A 24413-nucleotide genomic window follows, 5' to 3' on the forward strand; every position below is an offset into this window, starting at 1 on the left:
CAAAAACACAGTCCACTCTTTTTAGCAATAAGTACTTCACTGATGATACGCCGTAGCGATCTTATTTGTTAAGAGTGTTAAAATATCTGTGAAATAGGTAGGTACCTCTTTTCTGTGCTGGTTCTATTTTTTGCCTGTTACATTTTGTAAATTTTATCAGATAAATTTGTTTTACTGCATTTCATACGAAGGCTGGCCGATAATGTGTAACGCTTTTCCTTGTTTTTGTTTGGAGGCATTTCCAAATACGTACACATATCAGCTGATATGAACTTCAGAATATGTATATTATTAATATGGTTGAATTGCTTTCTCATCTCATTACTTTCAGATGACTTGTACTAAAGATATTATGTATTGTAATTAAGAAAGGCTATGTAGGTTACGTAATAGTATTTCAGTATTTGATTGGGGCTTTGTGTTATAGTATGCATAATGTGTAAATTAGTGTTGGCTCCCCAGCAACAGTCTCGGTCACGGTCCCCGGCGCTGGAACTGGTGGTGCCAGTGCCAGTGCCGGGGACACAGCCAGTGACAGTGACGGTGACAGGATGCGAGCTGTCAGGCAGCTGTTGTATAGGATGTATGTTTTCCATCAAGTAGACTGGTGCTACTTTGAGTCTACTTTGTTTAGTTTGTAACAATCATCTCATTTCATGTTTCTGTTTGTTTTGATATTCTCAGTCATTGTACAGAATATAGTTATTCTCTATACATTCCCGCTTCTTCTACACTTTACTTAGATTAAATCAGTGTGTTATATTTTTGTATATGTTTGTTCATTCATTACTTTATTAATTTTATTCACACTTATTATTTTTCCATTGGTTTGTTTACTTAACGAGTGTTGTATATTTTTATTCTTATTACCAAAAATAGGTGTAAAGCTTCTAATTTGCCAATGTGAAGTTAACTGTATGGCACTGGAACACAGTTTGTTGCCATTTTAATTGTGATGTGTGATGAGGAAAACTTCTTGATTTTTATAACTTACGCTTTGTCTACATTGGAGCTTCCTTAATATATTAATTTTATTGCATTCTAAGTTAAGTTAATTGATTTATAAATCTATGCTTTTCTTTAGTGTAAAATGTATCTAGCTAAGAGACAGAAAGAATGCCAACATTGAACATTTAACTTACGCCCGTGTTTCTATAAAATGTAGCTTATTCTGGAGCTCTAGTTGGTTGGGTTTTTAGTGCCTTGGCGGGACGGGAGTGGCTGGTTTGTTTGCCCGGGCAATGTTCCACATCTTCCCGGAACTGTTTCACATGGAACTGTTCCTCAGTCCTCCGCGTGTACTTCATCGCTGTGTTACTTAGTGTGGGGGTGGACGTGTGGTTGTGTCAATAATTCCAACATATCCAAATAGACCTCTCGGGTTTCTGTTACTATCCCTAATATTTGTAGTAACAGGAGCGCTAGTTATGTTTCCAAGAATTAAAATTATTTTATTGAATTTTACAAACTTTGTATATTGTAAAGATTTTAATAATTAAACTGATTTTAGAGTTAAGTGACAAGCATGTAAACAATAAATAATAAATAACATGTTAAATATATGTTCTCTTTTTATTTAATATGTATATGTATCTTATACTAATCTTACAATGTGTGCCATGTTACAGAAATAATATCTTTTAATAAATTATTACATTACTACAAAATGACTGTCAAACTACAGTGTGACCTGTTGTATAAATATAATGATCAAACTCCTTTAGCCATTCCACTTCTGAGGATACCATTGTCGATATTTCTACCAATCCTTTTCTCCCGACTTCTCCGGTAGGTCAGCACCATTGCCAATGAAATTTAATCCTGACTGGATAACCCACCGTTAGCAACTCTGAAGTTTGATGGAACGCAAACGGGACACATTATTTATATAATACATTTAATATGATTTCTCACCATATCAATTTAAATAAATGATTTATTCTAATCAAAATATTGTAATGAAGACGAGTGAATTGATTTCCCAATAAAATGTGCCTTCTAATTCTATCAATGTGTACTTATTCAAATCATTGCTTTATTTTGCATTACACGTCAAGCAAGAAGTTCAATGTTTCTGGCTAACGTTCAAATGACCACCTTGATGTCATGTTTCAGAAGAGTCCCGCTGATTTCTTGAAGCCCTTTTGTTTCCATATGGGCAGAGTTTTAAATTTGTTATAAGATAATCCAAATGTTGATACAAAGTCATCATGAGTTAGGTAAAGCTGAAAAGACATAAAAAATTTACAGAAATAAACAAACGGGTGCCAGTAACGGAGAAAATTCACAAATTACAAATTTGTAGGTTCGGGAATAAAGAATGGAGGGAAGAAGACGCATCACTGACGGGAGCAATAAGCTGCTAAACTACCTGAAAGATGTTAACCATTCAATTCACTATCTGTCATCAAATAACACGTCCTCATAAAACTTCTTCTAAATCCTTTTCTATTATGGTCAGACTTATAATATAAACAGATTTAGAAAGAGAGAACCCCAAGCTTTCTGTTGCATTTAAAAGTTTACCACAGTTGCTCCCATATAATATATTTTTTAATGTTTTTAGTTTTCCAATTTTCCAAGTAAAGTGACAATAAATAACCTTTCTAATATTTTAGTATAAAAGAAAATATTTTTATAGTTTCTTATAAAGGGGTAAATAAAGTAAGCGATTTTTAAAACTTCTTCTGTACAAATTCGAAATTATTATTATTTTAATTGCATTATATTCATTTGTAATTTTAAAATCTGAAAGATTCTCTCATCTGCTTTCAAACACAGTATTTCATTTTGGGATACATTAAAAAACAACTGATCTATTTGAAATTGAATGTCAAGCAGGAATATTTGGTTGTGTTTCATGTTGATATGATATTTTTTTGTCTTTAACCAAAGGGTCAAGGAACTTTGCTGCAAGACTTATCAGGTGATAGGTCTCGCCAATGTCAACTGCCAAAGTTGATTAGAATGCAAATGAGGTTTTTGCTTCAATGTATTATTATGTAATTACCTCTTTCAAGAGTGGGTCAATGTTTGGGGGAAGTTTGTCCATAGGCCCTCTCAGAACTGAAAGGGGATACTTGTCGTACTGATCAAACAGGGAAGTTTCCGAGTTGCCATTCATTGCTCCGTTGGTGTCGCCGCCATCAAACCTTCCTTCGATTTCCTTCCTCACCCTGTCAAATGATTTGTGGCCCTAAAATAATACAATTCAATTTATGAGCATTATTAATTTGATAAAAACAGCCTCTCTAACATAATCATATATCCAAGAAAGGTTTGATTCCCATTCCTGTGCTTTTTCATTAAAAAATATGCATATTTGTTGGACCTTACACAAATAAGGGTAAGAAGTATGTATGGATAAAATTGAATGACTTACATCCCACAATGTGTTATCCCATGCAGGGAAGAAGCCTGTAAATGTGGGAGGTTCATGTCCTTGTGAGACTACCATGATGGGAGTGTTTTCATCCCTGCTCGATGGATCTGCAAGATGCATCGCTCATTAGTATTGGAATTCTCAAAATATGAAATGGAAAAATCATCCAAAATTAACAAACCGGATTTCAGGTATTTTATAGCCAAATTAATGGCGCTCTCTCTTCCCACCGCACAGCTGTACGTTCCAGTCCAGATGTAAACACAGTTGTGGGCATCCAGAATAGCGATGTACTCGGGAGAGAGGTCCATCTGGCTGTAGGAGACTATTTCTTCAACTGGAAACAATACAGAATTATATCAATGTGCCGAGATGTGTAACACAAGTGTTATTTGTATTTGTTAAGTGATTGGTCGCTTACAATAGCCAGGCAAGCCAATGGACACATAAAACAGGCGGACTGGCAGAATTTCTTCAGGCTCTCTTTGGGCCGCGGTGGTTAGCAGCATCCGCTTGTTTCCAAGAGCATCCCAGAAGTCTGCCTTTTCTTTTCCTACAAGATAAAACAAAAATTTATCATTAAGTCAAGCTAATGTCGTTTAGTGGTTTACAAACTTGATTTGAAACAAGTGTTAAAATAATTTTACAGATACAGGACGGTACAGTTTTACCTGTCAAAGCTAAAAACAGGAATACTGTATATAACATAGAGGAGCTAGAAATTACGGTGAAAACATACTTAAATCAAACATAACAAATACAAAATTTATATAAATAATAGCACAGGACGGCCTACAATTAAAACAAATGCATAGTCACCAACATCTGCGATTGCCTTTCTTTAGAAACAATAGAGCAAATAAAATATCCAGAAATCATAATTGACCATAACTTCAGATGCACATATCATATCAAACACATTACAAATACACCCCTCAAAACCTTTCACATTTTTCTATACATATGAAACATATTTATATGAACGAAAACAATTTATTGTGCACTTGATTCAATTGTCAATGTCAATTCATAATCGTACCAGTAATCATTGTTTGGGGAGGAGCAACAAACTCAACTATCGGTCATATGTATTGTAATCGCACAGAAAACTATCTACAAGGTCATGGGACAAAAATCATTTATTTAAGACATTTATAACTGGCGCCAAACCTACAAATCTGTTAGTTTTTGCAGTAAATATGACAAGTTTAGTGCAAGATACAGACGTAATGCATCGTTTCGGTCAGGGCCGGTTTTCCGCATAGGCCCAAGAGGCCCTGGACTGGAATCGATTCTTATTTTAATGTTATCTACACACGGGAGGCCTTGATTCTTCAGGCATTATATGTCATCTTTGGGGATGCTGTGAAATTGGTTTATCAAATTTTTAATTGGGCTCCAACATACACTGAGGACACAGGACACAGAAAAAAATATTTCACATGTTTGTATAGATGGGAAATACTGCTTGTGCAATGATGGAGGACTTAGCTAGGAGTGGTTCAAAATCGCGACGCCTGTAGGCTAAGACTTATGTAGGGAATTTATTTTTTATATCTACATAGGTAGATAATATACTATATATTATTTTATACATATATATATTTTTTTATATTAACTCCACACAGGAGGCCCTGAAGAAAATAATTTCCGTCAGGGCCTATGTCATCTTTGGGGATGCTGTGTGGAGGGTCTTTTTGTGGAGAGGAAGGAGTGAACATGGGTCTTGAAGAGTCCCATGTTGTAGGAGGGAGGAAACACAGAGGCCGGCAGTTCGTTCCACAGCCGAGGTGTTGAACTTAAGAACGAATCGTAGAAGCGACCCGTTCTCATGTGACAAATGTCAACCGTGTACAAATGTTGGGCGCGCGTTTGGCCTGTATCCCGACTACGCACCGGTGCCGAAGGGATCAATGACGCTAGTTCCTCAGAGCATCTTCCATTGTAATACCGATAGAACAAGGACAGCATACCTACCTGACGCCTGTGCTCTAAAGATTGCAGTCCATTTGTTAAGATTGGGGAATCTATCAAACGGACCGCCCGTTTTTGCACAGAGTCAAGGGTTTTTTCAGGTATTTAGGGGCTCCGGACCAGAGATGGCTGCCAAATTCGACAGTAGGGCGCACTTGCGATTTGTACAGGGTCAGCAGTTGTGTACTATTAAAGTATCTGTGGGCCCTGTACAGTACGCCCAGCTTCTGAGAGGCCAACTTTACTCTGGCTTCGATGGAGCCCCCGTACCTGAGCTGGTCACTTATAGTTACACCAATCATATCATTGGAAGGCCTGTTCGGAAGATTGCTTCCGTTGAAGGAGACTAGATTATCATTTGGATCCCTTTTAGACGTAATCAGACAGGATTGGGTCTTTGAAACATTAAATTCGACGAGATTATATAAGTAAATTGTGAAATAAAACTAATTAATCAAATGAAATTTACCTGCCCATGCCGGGATTCGAACCCAGGACCTCCAGCTTGCTAATTGAGAGCCTTAACCCTCGACCACCACAAGAAATATAAATATCATGCAATAAAAAATAAGGGAAACAAAAAAAAATTTCACATACAAAATTAAGATTTTGTATTAAAGAACAATAAAGGCAATATTACACAAATGTAATATATCTTAACCGCCCTATCCATACAAACGTTAATACGGCCGCCATATTATCACCTGAATGCAACAAGCCGTATCTCGTACGCTCGGGTACAAAAAAACTATACCGAAACCCTCAAAACGTTTGAGATATGTTCGTACACGTTAAGCTTGTTCCTGCGTCATCCCGTTTAGTATTTCGAGGTCAGCCGAAGCAAACGGGTGTGTTAGACATTTATTATAGACATTTTATTGATGTAATTACCCCTACCGCAGGCAAACTGAATGCTACAAAATAAATGAAAGAGGGAAAAAGTGAGGAAGGAGACAAGGTATTACTGTCCTGACTGGGATGTAGGGCTTTGCATCCCTTGTTTCAAAATTTATCGCACAAAAATTTTTTTTAGTTGATAAAATAAAAATGAGTACTAAATTGTATGATTTTATTATGAATAAATATTCTTGTAGCAGTGAGGTCCATGGCTATCAGTAAACTCCCATTCTTTTTTTGTGATTGGTTCGTATGAGGAAGGAATTGGTAAAAGGTCATAAATCATGAGCCTCTTCATAATCAGCAGTTCAGTTTGAAAGTGTAATGGAAAAATGGCTTAAGGAAAGGTGTTAGGGTGTTACAATCGCTGGCTACCTCATTTGCAGAATATATCGAGATTATGTTGATTGACATATTACATTCAATACAAAATACATTTGATAAAATATTCAATAGAATTTTACTACAAAAATTATTCGGTGACATCTTATGTTGAGAACCTCTGACTTGCAAAGAATATAAAAAGGTTCATAAATGAGTCCACTGTGTAAAAAATTTGTCCGGTATATTGAAAACAAGTATTGTTATCAGTATTGTTATTGCTAAACCCAATGTTTTTTTACCTACTTTTTGAATAATAACGCAAAGGTAGGGTGGTAAGAATAAAACATGTTATATACAATCAGAGATGTGCAAAATGGGTACCCAAAACCATTTGAAATGCAAAATGGAAATGGGTCAAAACTTTTCCATTTGAAAATGCAAAATGCAAAATGGTTTTTAGAAAAGCATTTCAAATGCAAAATACCTATTTTCAAAATGCATTGAAAATGCAAAATGGTTTCTCAGGTCAATCAAACAGTTTTGTCATTTAATAATGGACATCATCAATGTAGAACAAACATATTACATGATGGTAAATCAAAAAATGCCACGACTACGGATTATGAACCACAAAAAATTTGCGCGGGACAAATGTTGCCAACGTAAAAACATAGAAACTGCTATCTAACATTTAATATTACAGCGTCATGGCCCCATGTTCAGTATTTGAATCAGTATTTTTTGTAATGGTATCACTCAATTGCCAGGGCTTCTACCAGGGAGCAACTTGACAAATGTAAATTATCTCTCATAGCGAGGTTGACGACCGACTGATATTTTTGGCTTATGAAAAAAAGATGAGTGGAGATAGTAGGAAGAATGTTGCAAAAAAGCATTTAAAATGGAAATGCATTGAGAAAAGCATTTAAAATGCAAAATGCAAAATGGTTTTTAGAAAAGCATTTAAAATGCGAAATGGAAAATAGCCATTTTGCATTTTGCATTTCCATTTGAAATGGATTTATTTGAAATAAAGTACATCTCTGTATACAATACGCAATGTACGCAACCATGTGTTATAATAATTGTGTAATTTTTCATTACCTCCTTTATTATTATTTTTATTTTTTTTTATTGTTGATACATTATTTTACAATATTTCATATTCTAATTCAGTAATGTTGGCCTCACTGGGTTGTTTACCCGTGCTGAGGCCCCCATTTTATAATATAAGAATTTATACATTTAAGAAAAAAGAAAAACAAGATTAAAATAAAGATAAATTTAAACTAAAAATAAAGATTAAAAATTAAAATATAATTATCACACTAAAAGAAAAATATTAAAAGGGAATGTAAATCGGCATTTATAATGATTTATGTGTTTTTGCGTGTTGCGTGTTTTATATATTTTTTTGTGTTGCGTGTATATGTTTTATTCTTTTATGTTATAGAATTTTGGTAATATTGTCTTTTTGTTCTTTAATCCATTTTTGTATTTTGTGTTTGAATTTATTTTTATTTTCCTCAATTTTTGTTTCAAGTGGAAGACTGTTGAATGCTTTAATAGCGTGGTATTTATGGTGTCTTTGTCCAAAGGTAGTGTTTACCGTCGGAGTTTTTATGTTTTCTTTGTACGCTTGTCTGACCGGTCTATTAGTGATATTTTGTGTTTGTTGGGGTTTGTTTTTTTGGTCTAAAATGTAGTTTAGTAGTGTTTTAACATATAATTGGCGTATATCAAGTACGTCACAGCTTTTAAATATTTGGTCTGTGTCGGTTAGTTTATGTTTTTTAGTATTACCTTTAATATTAATTAATATTTATTTTATTTATTTAATATTTAATTTTATTTTATAACATTGTAAAATGGAGGCCTCAGCACAGGTAATGCATCCAGTGAGGCCCACATTATAATTATATAATGTTATTGCATCATTAAAAACAAAACTTTCCCTTAAATTCTTCTATGTATTTAATTTGCGGGCATTCTGAGTCTCAATATGGATTTCCTACACGGTTTTAGGATAGCTGTTGTGTATACTGCACAATGATGTAGATATATAGGAGAATTTTTTGTATTTCAATTTCTTACCTAAAAATAGTGAGATTGGTGATGATTACCTTGCATGATGAGAGAGTTCTCGGTGGCTGCCATCTGCTTGGCAACCTCCCTCTCGTCCCCCGTGGCGCTGGTGGCGCACCAGACCCAGCAGCGGGCGGCGGCGCGCAGGATATAGCAGCTCCCCAACCCCTCCTCGCCCCCTGTCACCACTTCCGTTCCGCGTGCCTCCCGGGTGTACTTGCCCCTTACCCGGACCAGGTAGTGCGACGGGGAGCGCAGGATCACTCCGCTGGCTGGAATATCAAGTTATTACAATTATAATTAGTTAGCCACTTCTTTCTTTTAACTGACGATATAGAAAAATTCGATTAGAGGTGAAACTTGAGAGGTGGGCTTGCAATAAAGCGAAGACATAAAGATAGCAGAAGATAGACAAAATGAAGAATCAAAAAGAAGCTTGCAGAAATGTATTAATTATTGTGCAAATAAAAGAAATGCACAAAAGGATAACAATAAAAAAATAAATAAAAAATAACAATACACACAAGCAATTGCTTATTATGGGAGAATAATGAAAATAATAAATAATAACCATATCATAACATCTTTTATCTTTTTACTAGTGAAATATATATGTATATCATACATTGTAAAGAATTTTGTTGAATAAATATGATTAAAAAAAAAAAAAAAAAGAGATTTGAGACTGACCGTAACAAGAAAGGGGGATCAAACAGTTTTTAAAGTCAGGATCCCATTAGCCTACTGAAAAGAGGTGGTGGTGAGAGGAGGGTGCTTTCGCTATTAATTTAGTTACATATAATTTATATGCGGGTGAAAGCTGAGGCAAACTGTCTGGTTTTCATGTTTAAACTAAAAAAATTGTTGATAAAGTATTATCTTAAAAGAGAATACAAAATACAGGAAATACCTGCCATTATTAATGTATGTAAAAAAGGAAAAATACTTGTTTAAACAATTAGAATTAATTCAGATATTTTACAATCACAGTCCGTAGCTTTTCCAACAAATGTGATCATTCTCCCTTTGAAGATTTGAAGAAAGTGAGCTGGTTCGCTGCCCTGTCGCACTTTTACCTAGAAACAGAATATTACATACAAATAATTGTTTAGATTCATATTTAGTTATTAACCAATTATGAAAACCATTGAATGCTTTGTACTCACTAGCATTGGGATTGCACAGAGTTTATTATGCATCTCCTTTGCTCCCTTTTCTGTCAATTTTCTCAATTCTGGTGAAGATGCACTTCCCTGAAAATAAGGTTTTGCAAATTTATGTCCTTGAAAAAAAAAAACTGACTTCCTCGATTTTAAACAAAAAGATATTAAAATGATTTTATTTAAACTTTGTTTTAAACCACTTTAATTAAGTTATATATAGGTTCACCGGTTTTTAAATTATTGTTGAAGTATTTTTTTTTATTATTATTTTTTTGGTAAACTAATGTTTTAAGACAAGATTTTTTTATGCATAGCACAAAGGGTAACAATTATTTTTACAAGCAATAATTATTCGCCCAACGGGACACGGGTTCGAGTCCCGTTGGCGTCATGTATCTTTTATCAGGAGATTTTTCAATGTGGATGAGTGTATCAGGCGAATAATTATTGCTTGTAAAAATAATTGTTACCCTTTGTGCTATGCATAAAAAAATCTTGTCTTAAAACATTAGTTTACCAAAAAAATAATAATTAATATTTGACAAGTTCAAGTATTTCGCCTAAAAATGTAGACAATTTGTCTCGACGCCATCTAGTGAGAGAGTTAGCACTTACAATGCCTTTCTCATATAAAATAAAGTTGGTTGTTTTCAGGTGAAAAAATGTAACAAGCAGTAATTGTTGAATGAAACACTAGTATATATTGAATCATTTCGCGGGTAAGAGATAAGCCGCCATAGCTCAGTGGTCAGAGCTGTCGACCGGAAATCGAAGGGACACGGGTTCGAGTCCCGTTGGCGTCATGTATCTTTTATCAGGAGATTTTTCAATGTGGATGAGTGTATCAGGCGAATAGGCGATAGCTCACTAGGTATATTCTGTAATTAAAATTCATGTAAAAGCCCTGCTGGCGTAAAATCAAATAAAATATAACTTTAGGTCAGAACTCCGATCAGGATTTCAGACAGTTTAGGCACTGTACCATTTTATAATAGAGGGGTGCTAGTTCTAGAGATGGGCTTATAAGTTGAAGACGAATGACTAACCGTCCAATAATAGATAATGCTGGACTCCCCGTTGGGATGGTGGTAGGTGTACATGACAATGTAACAGTCGGCGCTGAAGAAGATGCCGAGCACGGAGGAGATGATCTCCACGAGGCCGGTGGCGGCCACGCGCCAGATCTTGATGACGCCCGAGCCGTCGTCCATCAGCTGCGTCTGTGCCGCCAGCCATGTAGCGTGGTGGAGGGTCTGCGCGTCAAACCTGGTGGTAGCCGCCTTTGCCACTCTAGCTGGAGATCATAACAAACTAATCGTTAAGTCCATCAACAATCACTTGCAAATAGAGATGCACATGGATCCATTTTAATTAAGATTCAAAGCCATAAACAGATTTTTTCCATTTTAATTAGTTTCATCACGATTTAGATTTTGATTTGAGTCAACACATCTTTGACTCAAATCAAATCTTTGTATTTTTACTGACTTTCTGAGTCTTAATTGCTCAAAATATGAAATTCATGTCAATAAATATTTGTAGTTATCGTTAATATTTCTACAATACTATAAAAGTTGTTATATAACATTTATGTAAGTTCAATAATTTAGACAATGATTTTAAAAAACGTTATTTTGGAAACTTTCGATTGAACAACAAACGGCATTGACTGGTGTTTTCAAATTTTGAAAATGTATTGGGTTGAAGTTAATACCGCCAATAACCATCCTCAGTACATAAGCAAGCAAGAGTCCGCATATCCTCAGATAGTTCTTGGTCACTCCTGAAAATTTTTACAGATGGTTCTTCAGCAATGTTGGAGTTACACCGACTATAGAGTTTTAAACTATAACGCAGAAAAGATATCTATTTAGGTATTTCAATAAGAAATTCTGGAATGGTAAGCTTTGTCTTATGAAAAATGTCTAATTTTTTTTTTGGCCATCGAAAAGTGGTATTCAGCATCATAACATCTATTGTGCGCTATGGAGTTTAGGAATATCCATTTAACTTATTGTTTGTTTTATATATATTCTTTATTCTACAGCGAATACGCTATATTGTGATAAATTATGATATATAAATGATGTCCTCCTTACCATTGGCCTCTGATTGTATATCTGAACTCTTCCATGATTTGAACAGCGATTTGAACTCGAGGGGCACATTGTCTTCGGGGATGCGAGTGACAGGGGTGAAAGAGGGGTAGTGCTTTTTCTTGACAAACCCGCGTGCATTCCTTATTGCTTCCGAGCGCTCTTTCAGAGTGGCCTTCTTTCCCACCCACATCCAGATGCCGTGGGTTCCATTGTCCAATATGAAGGCTTCCTTAAATGTTACAAATGGATCTAGTCAAACAAACTTACATTAAGTAACCATACTAAAACATTAAATATTCCTTTAATTTCCTTTCAAATGTTTTATATTGGAATTGGATACCTCTAATTTCCTTTCAAATGTTTAAAATTGGAACTGGATTCATTGTGTGAATTCAGACGAGCGATAAAAAAGTAGGTAGGTATGATTCTTACGATTTTGCACATGATCAGAAAATTATTTTATTTGTATTTAATTAATAATTCAATATATGAAAATTTTTACACACGATTTTTCAAGTTTACTAACGATGTAAAACTGAAAGGTAAAGGTAATGTGATCCTGAGGCAAATATTTTATAAAAATACTTTCAGCTTCACAGATCCTATAGTTATTATAATATCCTGTGATTTTCACAGGTCTGTGTCCCTGTAAAGGCCCCAGTACACATTCGGCCAACGCGTGCGGCCAACGCGTTGGCCGAATGTGTACTGGGCCATTTTGTGTGAATTTCGCGTTTGCGGCCAACGCTCGCCGGCGAGCCGATGAGTGTCGGTTTTTCGTGCACGAATCAAAGGAATTTGGCGCGAGCGGCAAAGAGCGTTCACACATTGGCCGAACGTTCAGTTCATAGTTGCGCGTCGGCCGGAGTGGACGTGTGTGGTTTGGTATATTTAGTAGACTGTAGTGTCGTGTCGCGAATATGGCGCCATGGAGTAACGAAGAACTGTTTAGGTTCATTGATTATTATCATAATGAATCCATTATATGGAACCCCAAACACCAGCAACACAAAAATAAAAACAGAGTAAGTAACTTGCCTCACTACATAAAATAATACATGTTTAGTTGCGATATTAATTTGTCTATAGGTATACCGTTCCTAGCTACTTTTTTCGTTTTTACTATCAACTAGAGCTAGTAGTTCCTAACTACTTTTTTTATTTCAGGTTAATGATGCTTGGAGTAGAATTGCAGACAGTATGAATATCCCTGTAAGTGAATTAAAAAAAAAGAAGGAGTCGTTAATGGCAACGTACAGAATTCATCGTAGGAAGAAAATCCAGTCCATTAAATCCGGCATGAGTGAAGAGGAATATTACAACCCAATTTGGCCGTTTTATGAAGCAATGGACAATTTTTTAAATGACGTTTATGAATGTTCCAGCATTATTAACACAGAGGGTAACAGTGTAAGTAAAACAACATATTTATTTTGACAAATTTTAATTATTTTCTATACTGTTTCTACAAAAATAATTCATAAAATCCAACCGTATCTGGGTTGCTGTTTGGGTAGGTCTACGTGGCACATTTTGTAATGGCAACAAAGCACTATCTCTATTTTCATTTCTCCATGAACCTGGTCGTACAAGTTCTCCGTTAATGAAAGTATCAAATGAACCTGGGGGTGTATAAATATTCCGAGATGAACTACTGTATCTCAAGAAGTTATGTAAAAGTAGAAAAGACATTGAAATAATAGAGGCTCGTAAAGGGGTTTCCAGAGCTATAGCTTTTTTAAAAATTCGAAACCTGTTGGATAGGATGCCGAAAGTATTTTCTACTTTTACACGAGAATGAGACAATTGCTGATTAAATATTCTTTCCGGGGATCCTTGGGCATGGTGGCCTGCAAAAGGTTTCATTATGTGGCTACTAAGCGCAAATGCTCCATCTCCTAAAAATACGAACGGAATATCATTGTCGCCATCCGGAAGTGGGCTCGGAGGTGGTAAATTCATAGTGCCAGAAGATAGTTTTTGACATAAAACACTCTGATTAAATACGCCGCCATCACTTATCCGACCTTTACATCCTACATCGGCAAACAAAAAACAATAATTACTATCAACTAGAGCTAGTAGAACAATGCTGAAGCTGCCTTTATAGTTAATATAGTCAGACGCACTCTTTGCCGGTGATTGTATAGTTATGTGTTTGCCATCTATAGCCCCAAGGCAATGGGGGAAAGTAAATCCTTCTGACTTGTTAACCCATTCGTCTGCAGTTTCAGGCATCTGAAAAAAAAGTTTTTAACGAGTTAAAAAATTTATTAAAAAAATTTCAACATGTTTTTAACAACTTATTTTTTTACAGGCCTCATCATCGACATATTCTGTAGAAGATACACTAGATGAACAAGATGATAGTCAAGGAAACAACTCCGTAGCTGGGAGTAACAGTAATCCAGGAAAAGTTCCAGCTACAAAGCGACGTTGCAAAAATCCGCCAGAATTAGCAGAGGCTAGCAGAGAGATGTCAAATGCTTTCAACACTTTAAATCAAGTCCTTAGTAAAGATTCTTCAACACGAGAAGATGATCCATGCGAATTATATGGAAAACTTCTTGCAACAAAACTGAGGAAATATACAGAGATTGAAAGAGAAGAAATCATGTTAGATATAGATAACATGTTGTTAAACAGACGTCGAAAATCACAAATGATTCCTAAAAATTCATACTTCATTCGTCCGCCCTCTTCTCAAAATTCATATGTCATTCGTCCACCATCTTCTCAAAATTTATACCGATCTGAATGGTCATGCTCGCCTCCTCCGCCTTCTTCCCCTCAAAACAGACCATTTTCAGCAAGTACACCACCATCTACATATTATGTTCCTAATCAACTTCTACCTCGACGAGTTCAAATAATTTCCAATGAAGTTTTAGCCCCAGCACAAATATACACGTCACAATCTTCACCCAACCCAACCCATCCACCGTCACAAGAACAGCAAGAATCTCCTGTTGTAATAAGTATACCAGAAGTCTCTCAACATACTATGACTGATGATCACAGTTACACGTGCGAAGGGTACAATTCTTCAGAAACTGACGCAACTCCATCACAAAATATTCTTTATCGAGCATATAGAGATGCATAAAAAAAACAAATTAATTGAAACCTATTTGAGTCAAATATTTGTCAACACAAATAAGCTAAGTATTATCTTGAAATAAATAATTGATTAAAAATAAAACCTTTTTTTTTACCTACCTTAATCATATCTTTTAACACTTCATTGAGTGCTAAACAGACTTCAATCACTATGCGTGAGATGGCTGGGCTTGACATTTTAAACAGATAGTGCAGACTTCTGTAACTGTCCCCGGTAGCTAGGAATCTTAAAGTCACTGCTAGCCGTATTTTTACTGGTATAGCTTCCCTCCATTTTGTGTCCTGTTTTGAAACGATCGGGGAAATTTTTTGTACGAGGTATTCAAAGTCAGTAGGTGACAATCGTACGAAGTTTTCAAACTCTCCAGATGGCTCTGCTAGAAGCTCGGCAAGTTGGTTGTTCATGGTCTCCCTAAAAAAATGTTTTTTTAAAATTCTATATAATAAAAATAAATACCGTCACGCCTATATTTTCACAAAGGGGTGGCAGAATACTCTAGAAGTACACACATTCAAAATAGGATACTAACAATTAAAACAAAATTTGATTTACCTTGTTCTGTTTCGATGAATACTCAGCATCCACCATCTTCTTTTGCGCCATCTTTTTTTAATCACTCTTCTCTGGTGCACAAGTAAAAAAAATTTGAAAGCGCTGTACAAGTATATCGCAGCGGCCGCAGTCGCCCTAACGTCCATCTTCATCTAGCGACCAACGCCGAATGAACACGCGAATGTGTGAACGGTATCACGAAAATCTGCCGGTCGCATTCGCCGCACGCGTTGGCCGAATGTGTACTGGGGCCTTTAGAATTTATTATTTTCAATTGTTCAGAAAAAAGTTTTTGAAAAAAGAATATTCAAACTTGACTAATCAAACATTATTCAAACTTAGTAATCAGGCAGGTACCTACCCAGTATTTGTTCATTCTATCTCTCGAAAATCAGGTACTTACCTACTTTCAACGTATTTTGCAGCGTTGTGGGTAGGTAATTAGGTGTGAAGTTATTACTCACATTTGAATTTAAGTCCGATTGCTGCAATGGCCCAGGCTTTATCTCTTCAATTCTGTATTTAGTGGCAGTGTGACAGCAGCGGTATAGTCTTATCATCTGTTTGGAGTTCATGATCTCACCGTCTTTCATCTCCTCGTCGGTGGTCTTGACCTTTCTGTTCATCAAGTTGAGGTATTTCTGGAACAAAGCTTTCTTTTCCGTCTTCAGGGTCTGCTCGTATCCATCATTGAGGATTATCAAACACCGCTCTGATTGGTTTTTCGTTGCTTTGCCCATCTTCAATGCAATCTGTCATTAATAATTGATATTATAAGCATGGAAAAAAATAAAAACTGCTTTGATTGTTAAACTTTATGTGGAGACTAAATTGAATGATAACTTTATTCAATGAATAAAACATAATATTTCTAAAAATTGAATGAATAATAAATTAAAACTGTATTTTTAGAAAATATGTTTTTTTATAACTGGTATGACCAAATTCACTCACTGGCGAGATTTAGAGAATATTTGACAAAAATAAAAGCATTCTTTTACAATACAAATACACTCTATCACAATACTAATATACTTGTATCATCGAAACGTGTTTCACTATTAGAAGGTGATAAGCGGTGCTTCGTAAGTTTTAGTTAGAGCTTTGGTAGCGTTAGAGGTAAAAAAAATATTTTTTCACTCCATATTTCATCTAAATAGAATACATCAATCATAAATAAACCACTCGCCAATCAATGCTGCCATGTTGGATTTAATACCTGTATTATCGTAGCTCGAGGAGAGATGGCGCCACTAGGTCTATTTTTCAAATGAAGAAAACATTATTTACAATGTTAAAAAATATATTTTAATAGAGGGTTCCATGATATGTCATCAAAATGACAGTTCAACACACCTCCAAAAAGTGATATGAAGTCATGAAAAGTGATTAAACAAAAACTAGGTTACATAGGTAACTATTAAAGTAGTTTTTGTTTCATCACTTTTCATGACTCTATATCACTTTTTGGAGGTGTGTTGAATTGTCATTTTGATGACATACCCGGTAACCGTAATAAAGATAGGATTTTTGAAGTTTTTTTCAGGTAGATATTATGTATAAATTTCATCATTAGGTAAATTAGTGTAACCTTTGTTCCGTGTAATTTTTCCACAACATTGGCAGCCCGCCCGATCCACAGGAAGATGGCCTCGGGCGTCTCCAGCACGAAGATGCCGCTGCTGCTGAAGTGCTGCCAGGAGACGCTCTCCAGCTCCGTCATGACAGGGCAGCGGCCCATCACGCGGTACAGCCGCACCTTCAAGTCTCCCCTGCTGCGTAATATTCTGCAAGTTTAAGGATATTTTTACTTTAATGCGATTCAAAATGCTCAAAAAATCTAATTATTCCAACGGCCTCTGCGATCGGGTAAGGCTCTCCTCTAGCAAAATCTCTGAGGGGGCAAGTAAATTTTATTTTATTAATTTGTGTTATTTAACAATTTATTCATTTAAAATAATACATATAGTATATTTTCGGAATATTCCACATTCAGAAGTGAAACGTTTCTTGAAATGGCTTTAGCCGTAATTGGTGACCGGATCTGAATAGCCAGGTTTTTCCCCGCCTTCCTCTCCCCCATCTCTTTCCATACTCTCCACGCTATCTTCAGTCTCTAGACGGTGACGGAGACGGAGCAGTTGGGGCTCTTGTGCGGTACTGATATAAAAAATCTTAAAACCCATCATTAGACTATATTACATTTGTATAGTATGCAAAACATGATAATTTATTGTAAATTTAGGTGCATTTGTGTGTGCATAATTATGGAAGTGGCTGAATTTTCAATATTTTAAAATTATTTGTAAACCGGGAATGCTGTATTTCTAAATTCAAACCAATTTTTTCTAGGTATTTATGCATTTTTTTAAGGTTTTTTGAAAAAAAATTATCAAAACAAAAAATACTGTTAATCCATCAAAAATACCTTATCACTAATTGAACGTATCATTGGTATGCAATGATGTACCTACGACTTCAATTCCTCTGAACCCCTGTTCAGTCCTGTTGGAGCCTCCCAGGATGGGCGGTACCGTCCGTTGGGAATCACTGGTTTAGTCCTTGCTGAATACCTTACCTCATGCCGTCCTTGAAGTAGGACTTGAGGCGGGCGCTCTCGTGGCCCTGCACCTCGCGGTGTTGCACCGAGGAGCCCCCGAGGTGCGCGTCCAGCTCCACGGCCTTGTAGGCGGCGGCTCCCGTGGCCTCGGCCCCCGCGCGCGCCCCCAACCAGAAGTGGATGTGCGTCTCCATCTTGGCGTTCTTCGTGTCACGCCGCTGAAACCATTGCAAAAAACACATCAAGATTATGTTACCTAGTCAATTTATTTAACACCCATAGGGCTTTTACATGTAGGTGGTACAATTTTGATAACAACAATTTTGAAACATAAGAAAGAAATAATAAACATACACTTACATTAAAAAATGTATGCATTAAACAAAAATAAAAACAACATAAATTCAAAAAATACAGCGAATTGACTGGTTTACAAAAATACAACTTCTATTTAGGAATAGAGGTGGAATAAATCTTTTACGTGATCCACAAAATTCGCAAAGTTAATATTAAATACATCGACATCACCTAAATATTGGTTTCCCATAGTATGAAACCGTTGTATTGGGAAGTTCGACGGTTGCGCTTATGTGTGCTACATTGGAATAGTGTATTTTGTCTTGTTGTTATTGTAGGTATTCGTAAGTTTACGAGTTGCAGAAGTTCGCAATAATCGAATTTAGAGTTTTGAATCGGATGTCGGGAAGTGGGTTAATTTCCAATTCATTCATTCATTTAATCATTCGATCAAGAAAACGTAATCGGAATTCAAATAGATGTATTTTAAAATTGTTTATTCGTTGCTTCTTCTTTCGACTGCCGGCACGGATAAGCAACAAGACCTGCTAAGTAATGTCTGTAAATATGATACTATGTTTTGTTATGTTATTGGAATAGCAAAACCAAAAAAACTGTGAAAATGATTGTAGAAGAATAATACTCACAACAACGCTGGGTCCAGCCGGATGTCCGTAAATTGAGGAAGCGTAAATAATATAGCAGTCTGCATCGTAGAACGTGCCATACTGCGATTTGGGCAGCAACACCGCTGAGGAATTCTGCAAGTAACACAGTCTTAAGTGCTTGCGTTGTTAGTTGACTATCTCTCCATCTTAATGTGTCCGCAGATGCAAAGCGATGGAGCAAAAACGTGAAAAGCGAGAGAAAATTGCACGTTATCAGACCATTTTCAAACACAATCTGTACATTTCAGAAACAAGATGAACCGATTTGCCAGAAGAATAGCGGAAATTCTAAGGATAATTACATATCGCGGATAATAAGTTCGCCTTGCGTGTTAGTGCCGGTTTTATTACTCCAACCTACAGCGGAGTTCAGTTGCATGCAGATAATAGGTACCTACAGTAATCATAATATATAATAGGTATCTAACAAATAAATGGGAGAGACTCTCATCACTAGCATTTTCGTTCTATTTGCGAGATAAAATGTTTTCCCATACTTAAACTGGATATTGACATTTTCCACAGATTAGTTTTCCAAATTTTGAACCATTAGTATACATAATCTGCTTTTTCATAGATGGCGCTAATTTTAATATTTTATTAAAATACGCTTTTACAAGTTATGCTTTACAACATTAAGATGAATTATTTGTTTGCTCCCGTACATACGCAATATGAATATGAATAAATAGTTTTGTCCGTATAAAAACTCAATTCTTTCAAGAAAGGCATACAAATACAATATCGGATTGAATCACCGATACAACATTTATTTGTATGCCTTTCAAAAGAATTGTGTTTTTGTTATGACAAAACTATTTATTAATATTGCGTATGTACGAGCGCAAACAAATATATTATAAAGCATAACATATAATAAGTATTTTTCCTAAAATAATTAAATTAGCGCCATCTATGAAAGAGCAGTTTATGAATTACATTGAGTATTCCCTCAAAACCTTACACCACAGCACGATGCCGTGAGTTAATATGATCCGTTGATCTCACCAGGTATCACAGATAATTACAATTCCACAATGGCTGCTCTGAAAACCGTAGTGAAGTTTAGTTTTCTGCTCCCTGTCTCCGGTTTTTGTCGCTTTCGTACCTTTACCGAGCCAGTTGGATAACGGGCTTACTTTAAGGTAAAAGTATTTTCTCCATCAATATTCAATCAACAGCTTGAACAATTGAAATTTTGATTTCAAACCAATCTCATATGTTTTATCTGTAGGCAAAACGCAAAATGAATTTAAATGTTCTTCAACAGTGTAGCCAGTGTGCTACAACAGAAAACACGACAAAAATAAAATAACCAGAGCAGAGATTCAGTGCAGCATAAACTTTAATCTAGTTTCTGCGGCACTGATTTTTTATGATATTCAAATTAAAATTTAACAAGGCTGACAGATCGAGAATTAAAGAAGTCGAAATAACATTAGACATTCCTTAACTAACATCAAACATCCTATAATATGACATCCAACTCCAGTGAAATAGTGGCAATATTAAAAACGCTGGCCGATAGAGGAGCTGGTGTAGCATATTGACTGACATTCCTTTCAAATTGCAGCAAATTGAGTTTATTTAGTACTTGCTGCCGGTTTTTTGCGCTCTCTAATTTGTAATTTGATCAATAGGTACTGATAAACATATAAATGATGTGTCCCAAATATTAGGTTATGTGTGTGTGTGCAGTTTATGGGTGTAATAAACATAAACAACAAAAACAATTCGTTTTCAGGATACCAAAAAATGTTAACAGGTTAGTTGCTGAAAAATAGTAAGAGTTAGTTAAATCCTAGCAAATGAAATCTACAATTACAATTCATTTATACTTAGGTATTTTATGACATTTCTAAACGATAAAAGACAGAGGCCGATTTACTATTTTTTACGGTTGAAAAAGGTTAGGTAGGTTACCTAATTTAAAAGAAAATCCAAGAAAACCAAGGCGCACAACTCACGCCGCTAGGAGGCGCTAGTGTAGTATGTTGACATCAGAATGTATGAGAAAAGTCGGAAGGTATTATTAATATTACATGGTATTTGCTAACATTCATTTTTGATAGGCACCGAAGTGGGTTTAGATACATTTAATTTTTATATAAATATTATTTTATTTACTGTTAATGGGTAAAATTGGTAGGTAGGGGAGACCGAGGGGTTTTGAAACAAAGGTGAGTTGAAACAGTACCGATTTCTCCGAACTTAAAACCTTTGGCAAATTGGCAACGTCGCTTTTCAACCGTTTACCTCCGTCTGCTGGCTCGTCAGTTCGCTGCGGTGCCGCGAGTCGAACGGTTGTGGAGTTGTGCGTGCCGTGTCTCAAAAATCGTCAAAAGTAAGTTTTTAACGTTTTTTTACGATGCCTATATTTTGATAATGGTTTTGTATTTTGGTTTAAGTTATATGTGTTTCGAAAGCTCATTAACTAACGATTTATTACATATGTTTGGTACAATTGATTTTTTTGTATTTGCTTCTTGATTGTGGATCAACTAAAAAATGGGAGGTTTTTTCGTACTGAGGAGAGTTGAAACAGACTGTTTCAACTCTCCTCGTTTTCAATTTTATTTGTTTATTATTTTACGGGCACAAAATAAAATGTTTTTGTTTGTTGATTTAATTTGTTTCAGAATGCCTACTTTTTATAAAAGAAAGACTGACAGAGGTATGATGAGTCTCGAAATATATGATCTCGCAGCAGAAGAAGTAACTTTGCGACAAAAAAGTCTCCGTGACGCGGCTTCGAGTTACAACCTGAACCATACCTCCCTCTACAGGTATATTTAAAAAAACTGCATATGAAGCTAAGAAAATGGCGACTGCTCCAACGGTTGGATATCCCGAAAAGACCGTTTTTTAAATCTTCAATTTACCGGCTACTCCTCCTCAAATCAGCTAGGAAACAGAAGACGTACCCAAGTCTGCAGAAAACTCTGATAAGAATTCACCTGATCTGGCGATATCTGAAGTAATGCTTAATACTATCACGATGCCTTCAACCACTGAAGATATAATACCTGTAGCATCTACATCACGAGACACTTCAGTTACTGTGACAGCAATTCCATTCTCACCTGAAACTCGTAGACCCTTGCCAAAAGCTCCACCAAGGAAAGGAAATCAAACAAACAGACGCAAATTGAAATCCGCTGTCTTAACTGATACTCCCGTAAAGGATGAACTATTTGCAATCGAAGCAGCTAGAACGGCTAAGAAAAAGGTGAAAAAACCTAGCTTTAAAAAAACAAAAACAACAAAAAGATCAAAACCAGGCACTAAAATTGAAAAGGTCAAGGTTGTCAATAAACGAAGACAGTGCAGAAGAAGAAGAATCCTTTTGCCTTTGTTGTTTAGAGCCATATTTAAATAGCAGAGCCAAAGAAAAGTGGGTGTAATGTCTGGAATGCAGCAACTGGGCTCATGAAGCTTGCACTAGTGGGGAACTTTCTTATGTTTGCCACAACTGCTTTTCAGACTGACGTTTTTTATTTTCATAATATTTTTATTTCTGTTAGTTTGTTTTGTACTTGAAAAGTGTAATTTTAATAAATACCTTTAAATTATATCATCATTTTTATTTTACAGCCCTTAATACTTCTCAAAAATCATTTGTTTCAACTCTCCTCGACCCCTGTTTCATCTTACATCGGTATGAGGGGAGTTGAAACAAGTTGACTTGTTACGGTTAAGTCGATTTTTAACCACAATATTTAACGCTTACAATTTCTTTATGTTAGTCATTCGCAAGGGTAAAGAATGTCCTATCGATTGGTACTAATATCATACGATTTCTGTCTATAGTATTTGGCGTATGAAACAAAATGTGAAAATTGTTTCAACTCCCCTCGGTCTCCCCTACTATTCCGGTACTGCAGAAATATCTTTGGACAATGGAGTTTTATTTCAATGCCGGTCATTTACGAAGGCACGTTACAATTTGGTCAGTAATAAAAGCACAATTTTGTTATTATTCAGTATTCACCATATCCGGTGGTAAAGTCGTAAACACGGTGAAAACAGAGAGATGGGAAGATAACAAAATGAAAAATGAAACAGATTATCTATAGTTTTTTTTCAGCATCTTCTTGATTTCCATATTTACAATCACTACCAAGTGAATATTAAGAATCCATTCGTACCGGTATAATTAACACTCAATGTCAAATACACAGAATTAGAACACTTCATCGAATTTCAAAGTTAACAATCCCGCAGTCAAGTGGGGGAGTAGGTAGTACCTAAAATTACTATCCTTAGTATTAGCTTAAATACTTGACATATCATTTCAGTACTTTACGTATTTCTGCACAAATACATAAGTTACCATTGATAATTGACTGAATAATTGGGATTTCTATAGTTTAAAAGCCCATAAGACAATCATGGGGTCGTCGGAAGACCCACTTGGTTACAGAAGTTTTGTTTGGCATCTTGGCCTGTTAAGAGTTAATATTAAAGTTCTGTTATTTTTTCAAGTAGTGTCAAACAACCGGCCCATGATAACATAATAATAACATAACCTGAATTGCATCTTTGAAATTTGACGAATTGTTCAAATTCTGTGAAACAAGAAGTCCTTAATCATTAAAGGATTGAAGTACCAACCTTCGTACATTCTTTGAAATAATATTTTGATTACAAAATTCCACGCGCAGATACTACTTTCACCCTTTCGATTTGAAATATATATTTAAATTGGGATACTTACACAGCCAGAAACTATTTAATAAATAATTTAGCAAGCATTCGTAAGCGATTACTGCTTGACAAAATAATTTATCAATTAGTTTATCAAAGCAATCACAAACCTCAACTTTCCAGATATGAAAAGTGGTGTTGTCTCTGGGGACTGTCCGGAACATGGGGTCTACCGTCCCTGGCATACACTCTTCCACATCATCCTGAAACAATTCGAAATCACCATTAGTTAATAGGTATGCGGTATGCCTAATTCAATGTTAATATTACCACCTATCATTAACCTCTTGGTCCATGTAGAGCTATTTTACCTACCACCAAACAGGTTTAAGAGGAAGATACAAGCCAAAAATGTGAATATTCTTGGTATACCTTATACTGTAGGTAATAGGCATTAAAATCGCTTGACAAACGGAGTCTAGAAACGTTCAATTTCAAGCAAAAAACTGTTTTTTATTTATTTTCTGAATAATTTTATAACTAACTAACTAACTAACTAACCATCACGCCGTTTCCCCGCAGGGGTAGGCAGAGAGGACGGACCGCCAAACAACTCGGTCTTGGCACACACTCCTTGCCTCATT

The 24413-nt window shown here is 35.7% G+C and overlaps 1 protein-coding gene and 1 long non-coding RNA gene across 3 annotated transcripts in view; both read right to left on the reverse strand.

The window, feature by feature from the left end:
- Positions 1–2087: 2087 nt before the first annotated feature.
- Positions 2088–24413, reverse strand: part of qua (villin like protein quail) — a 35728-nt gene continuing 13402 nt past the window's right edge. For both annotated transcript variants that reach the window (XM_089630936.1, XM_089630935.1), the window contains exons 2-16: positions 23940–24032; positions 19102–19215; positions 18176–18375; positions 17189–17384; positions 16062–16349; positions 11925–12153; positions 10872–11119; positions 9829–9915; positions 9645–9738; positions 8701–8934; positions 3804–3935; positions 3564–3719; positions 3383–3489; positions 3011–3196; positions 2088–2225 (exon numbers count right to left, since the gene is read on the reverse strand). In XM_089630936.1, coding sequence (XP_089487062.1) covers positions 2112–2225; positions 3011–3196; positions 3383–3489; positions 3564–3719; positions 3804–3935; positions 8701–8934; positions 9645–9738; positions 9829–9915; positions 10872–11119; positions 11925–12153; positions 16062–16349; positions 17189–17384; positions 18176–18375; positions 19102–19215; positions 23940–24032 — 2478 coding nt within the window. In that variant the 3' untranslated portion in view covers positions 2088–2111. The remainder of the gene's footprint in view (positions 2226–3010; positions 3197–3382; positions 3490–3563; positions 3720–3803; positions 3936–8700; positions 8935–9644; positions 9739–9828; positions 9916–10871; positions 11120–11924; positions 12154–16061; positions 16350–17188; positions 17385–18175; positions 18376–19101; positions 19216–23939; positions 24033–24413) is intronic.
- On the reverse strand, positions 13635–15770 carry LOC149424675 (uncharacterized). The gene is made up of 3 exons (XR_016302082.1): positions 15598–15770; positions 15144–15456; positions 13635–14162 (listed from the first exon to the last, which is right to left on the reverse strand). It is a non-coding gene; the product is annotated as an uncharacterized LOC149424675 (long non-coding RNA).

This window comes from Hesperophylax consimilis, chromosome 4, assembly GCF_061612785.1.
Source record: "Hesperophylax consimilis isolate HC1 chromosome 4, BYU_Hcon_1.0, whole genome shotgun sequence".
Lineage (NCBI taxonomy): Eukaryota > Metazoa > Arthropoda > Insecta > Trichoptera > Limnephilidae > Hesperophylax > Hesperophylax consimilis.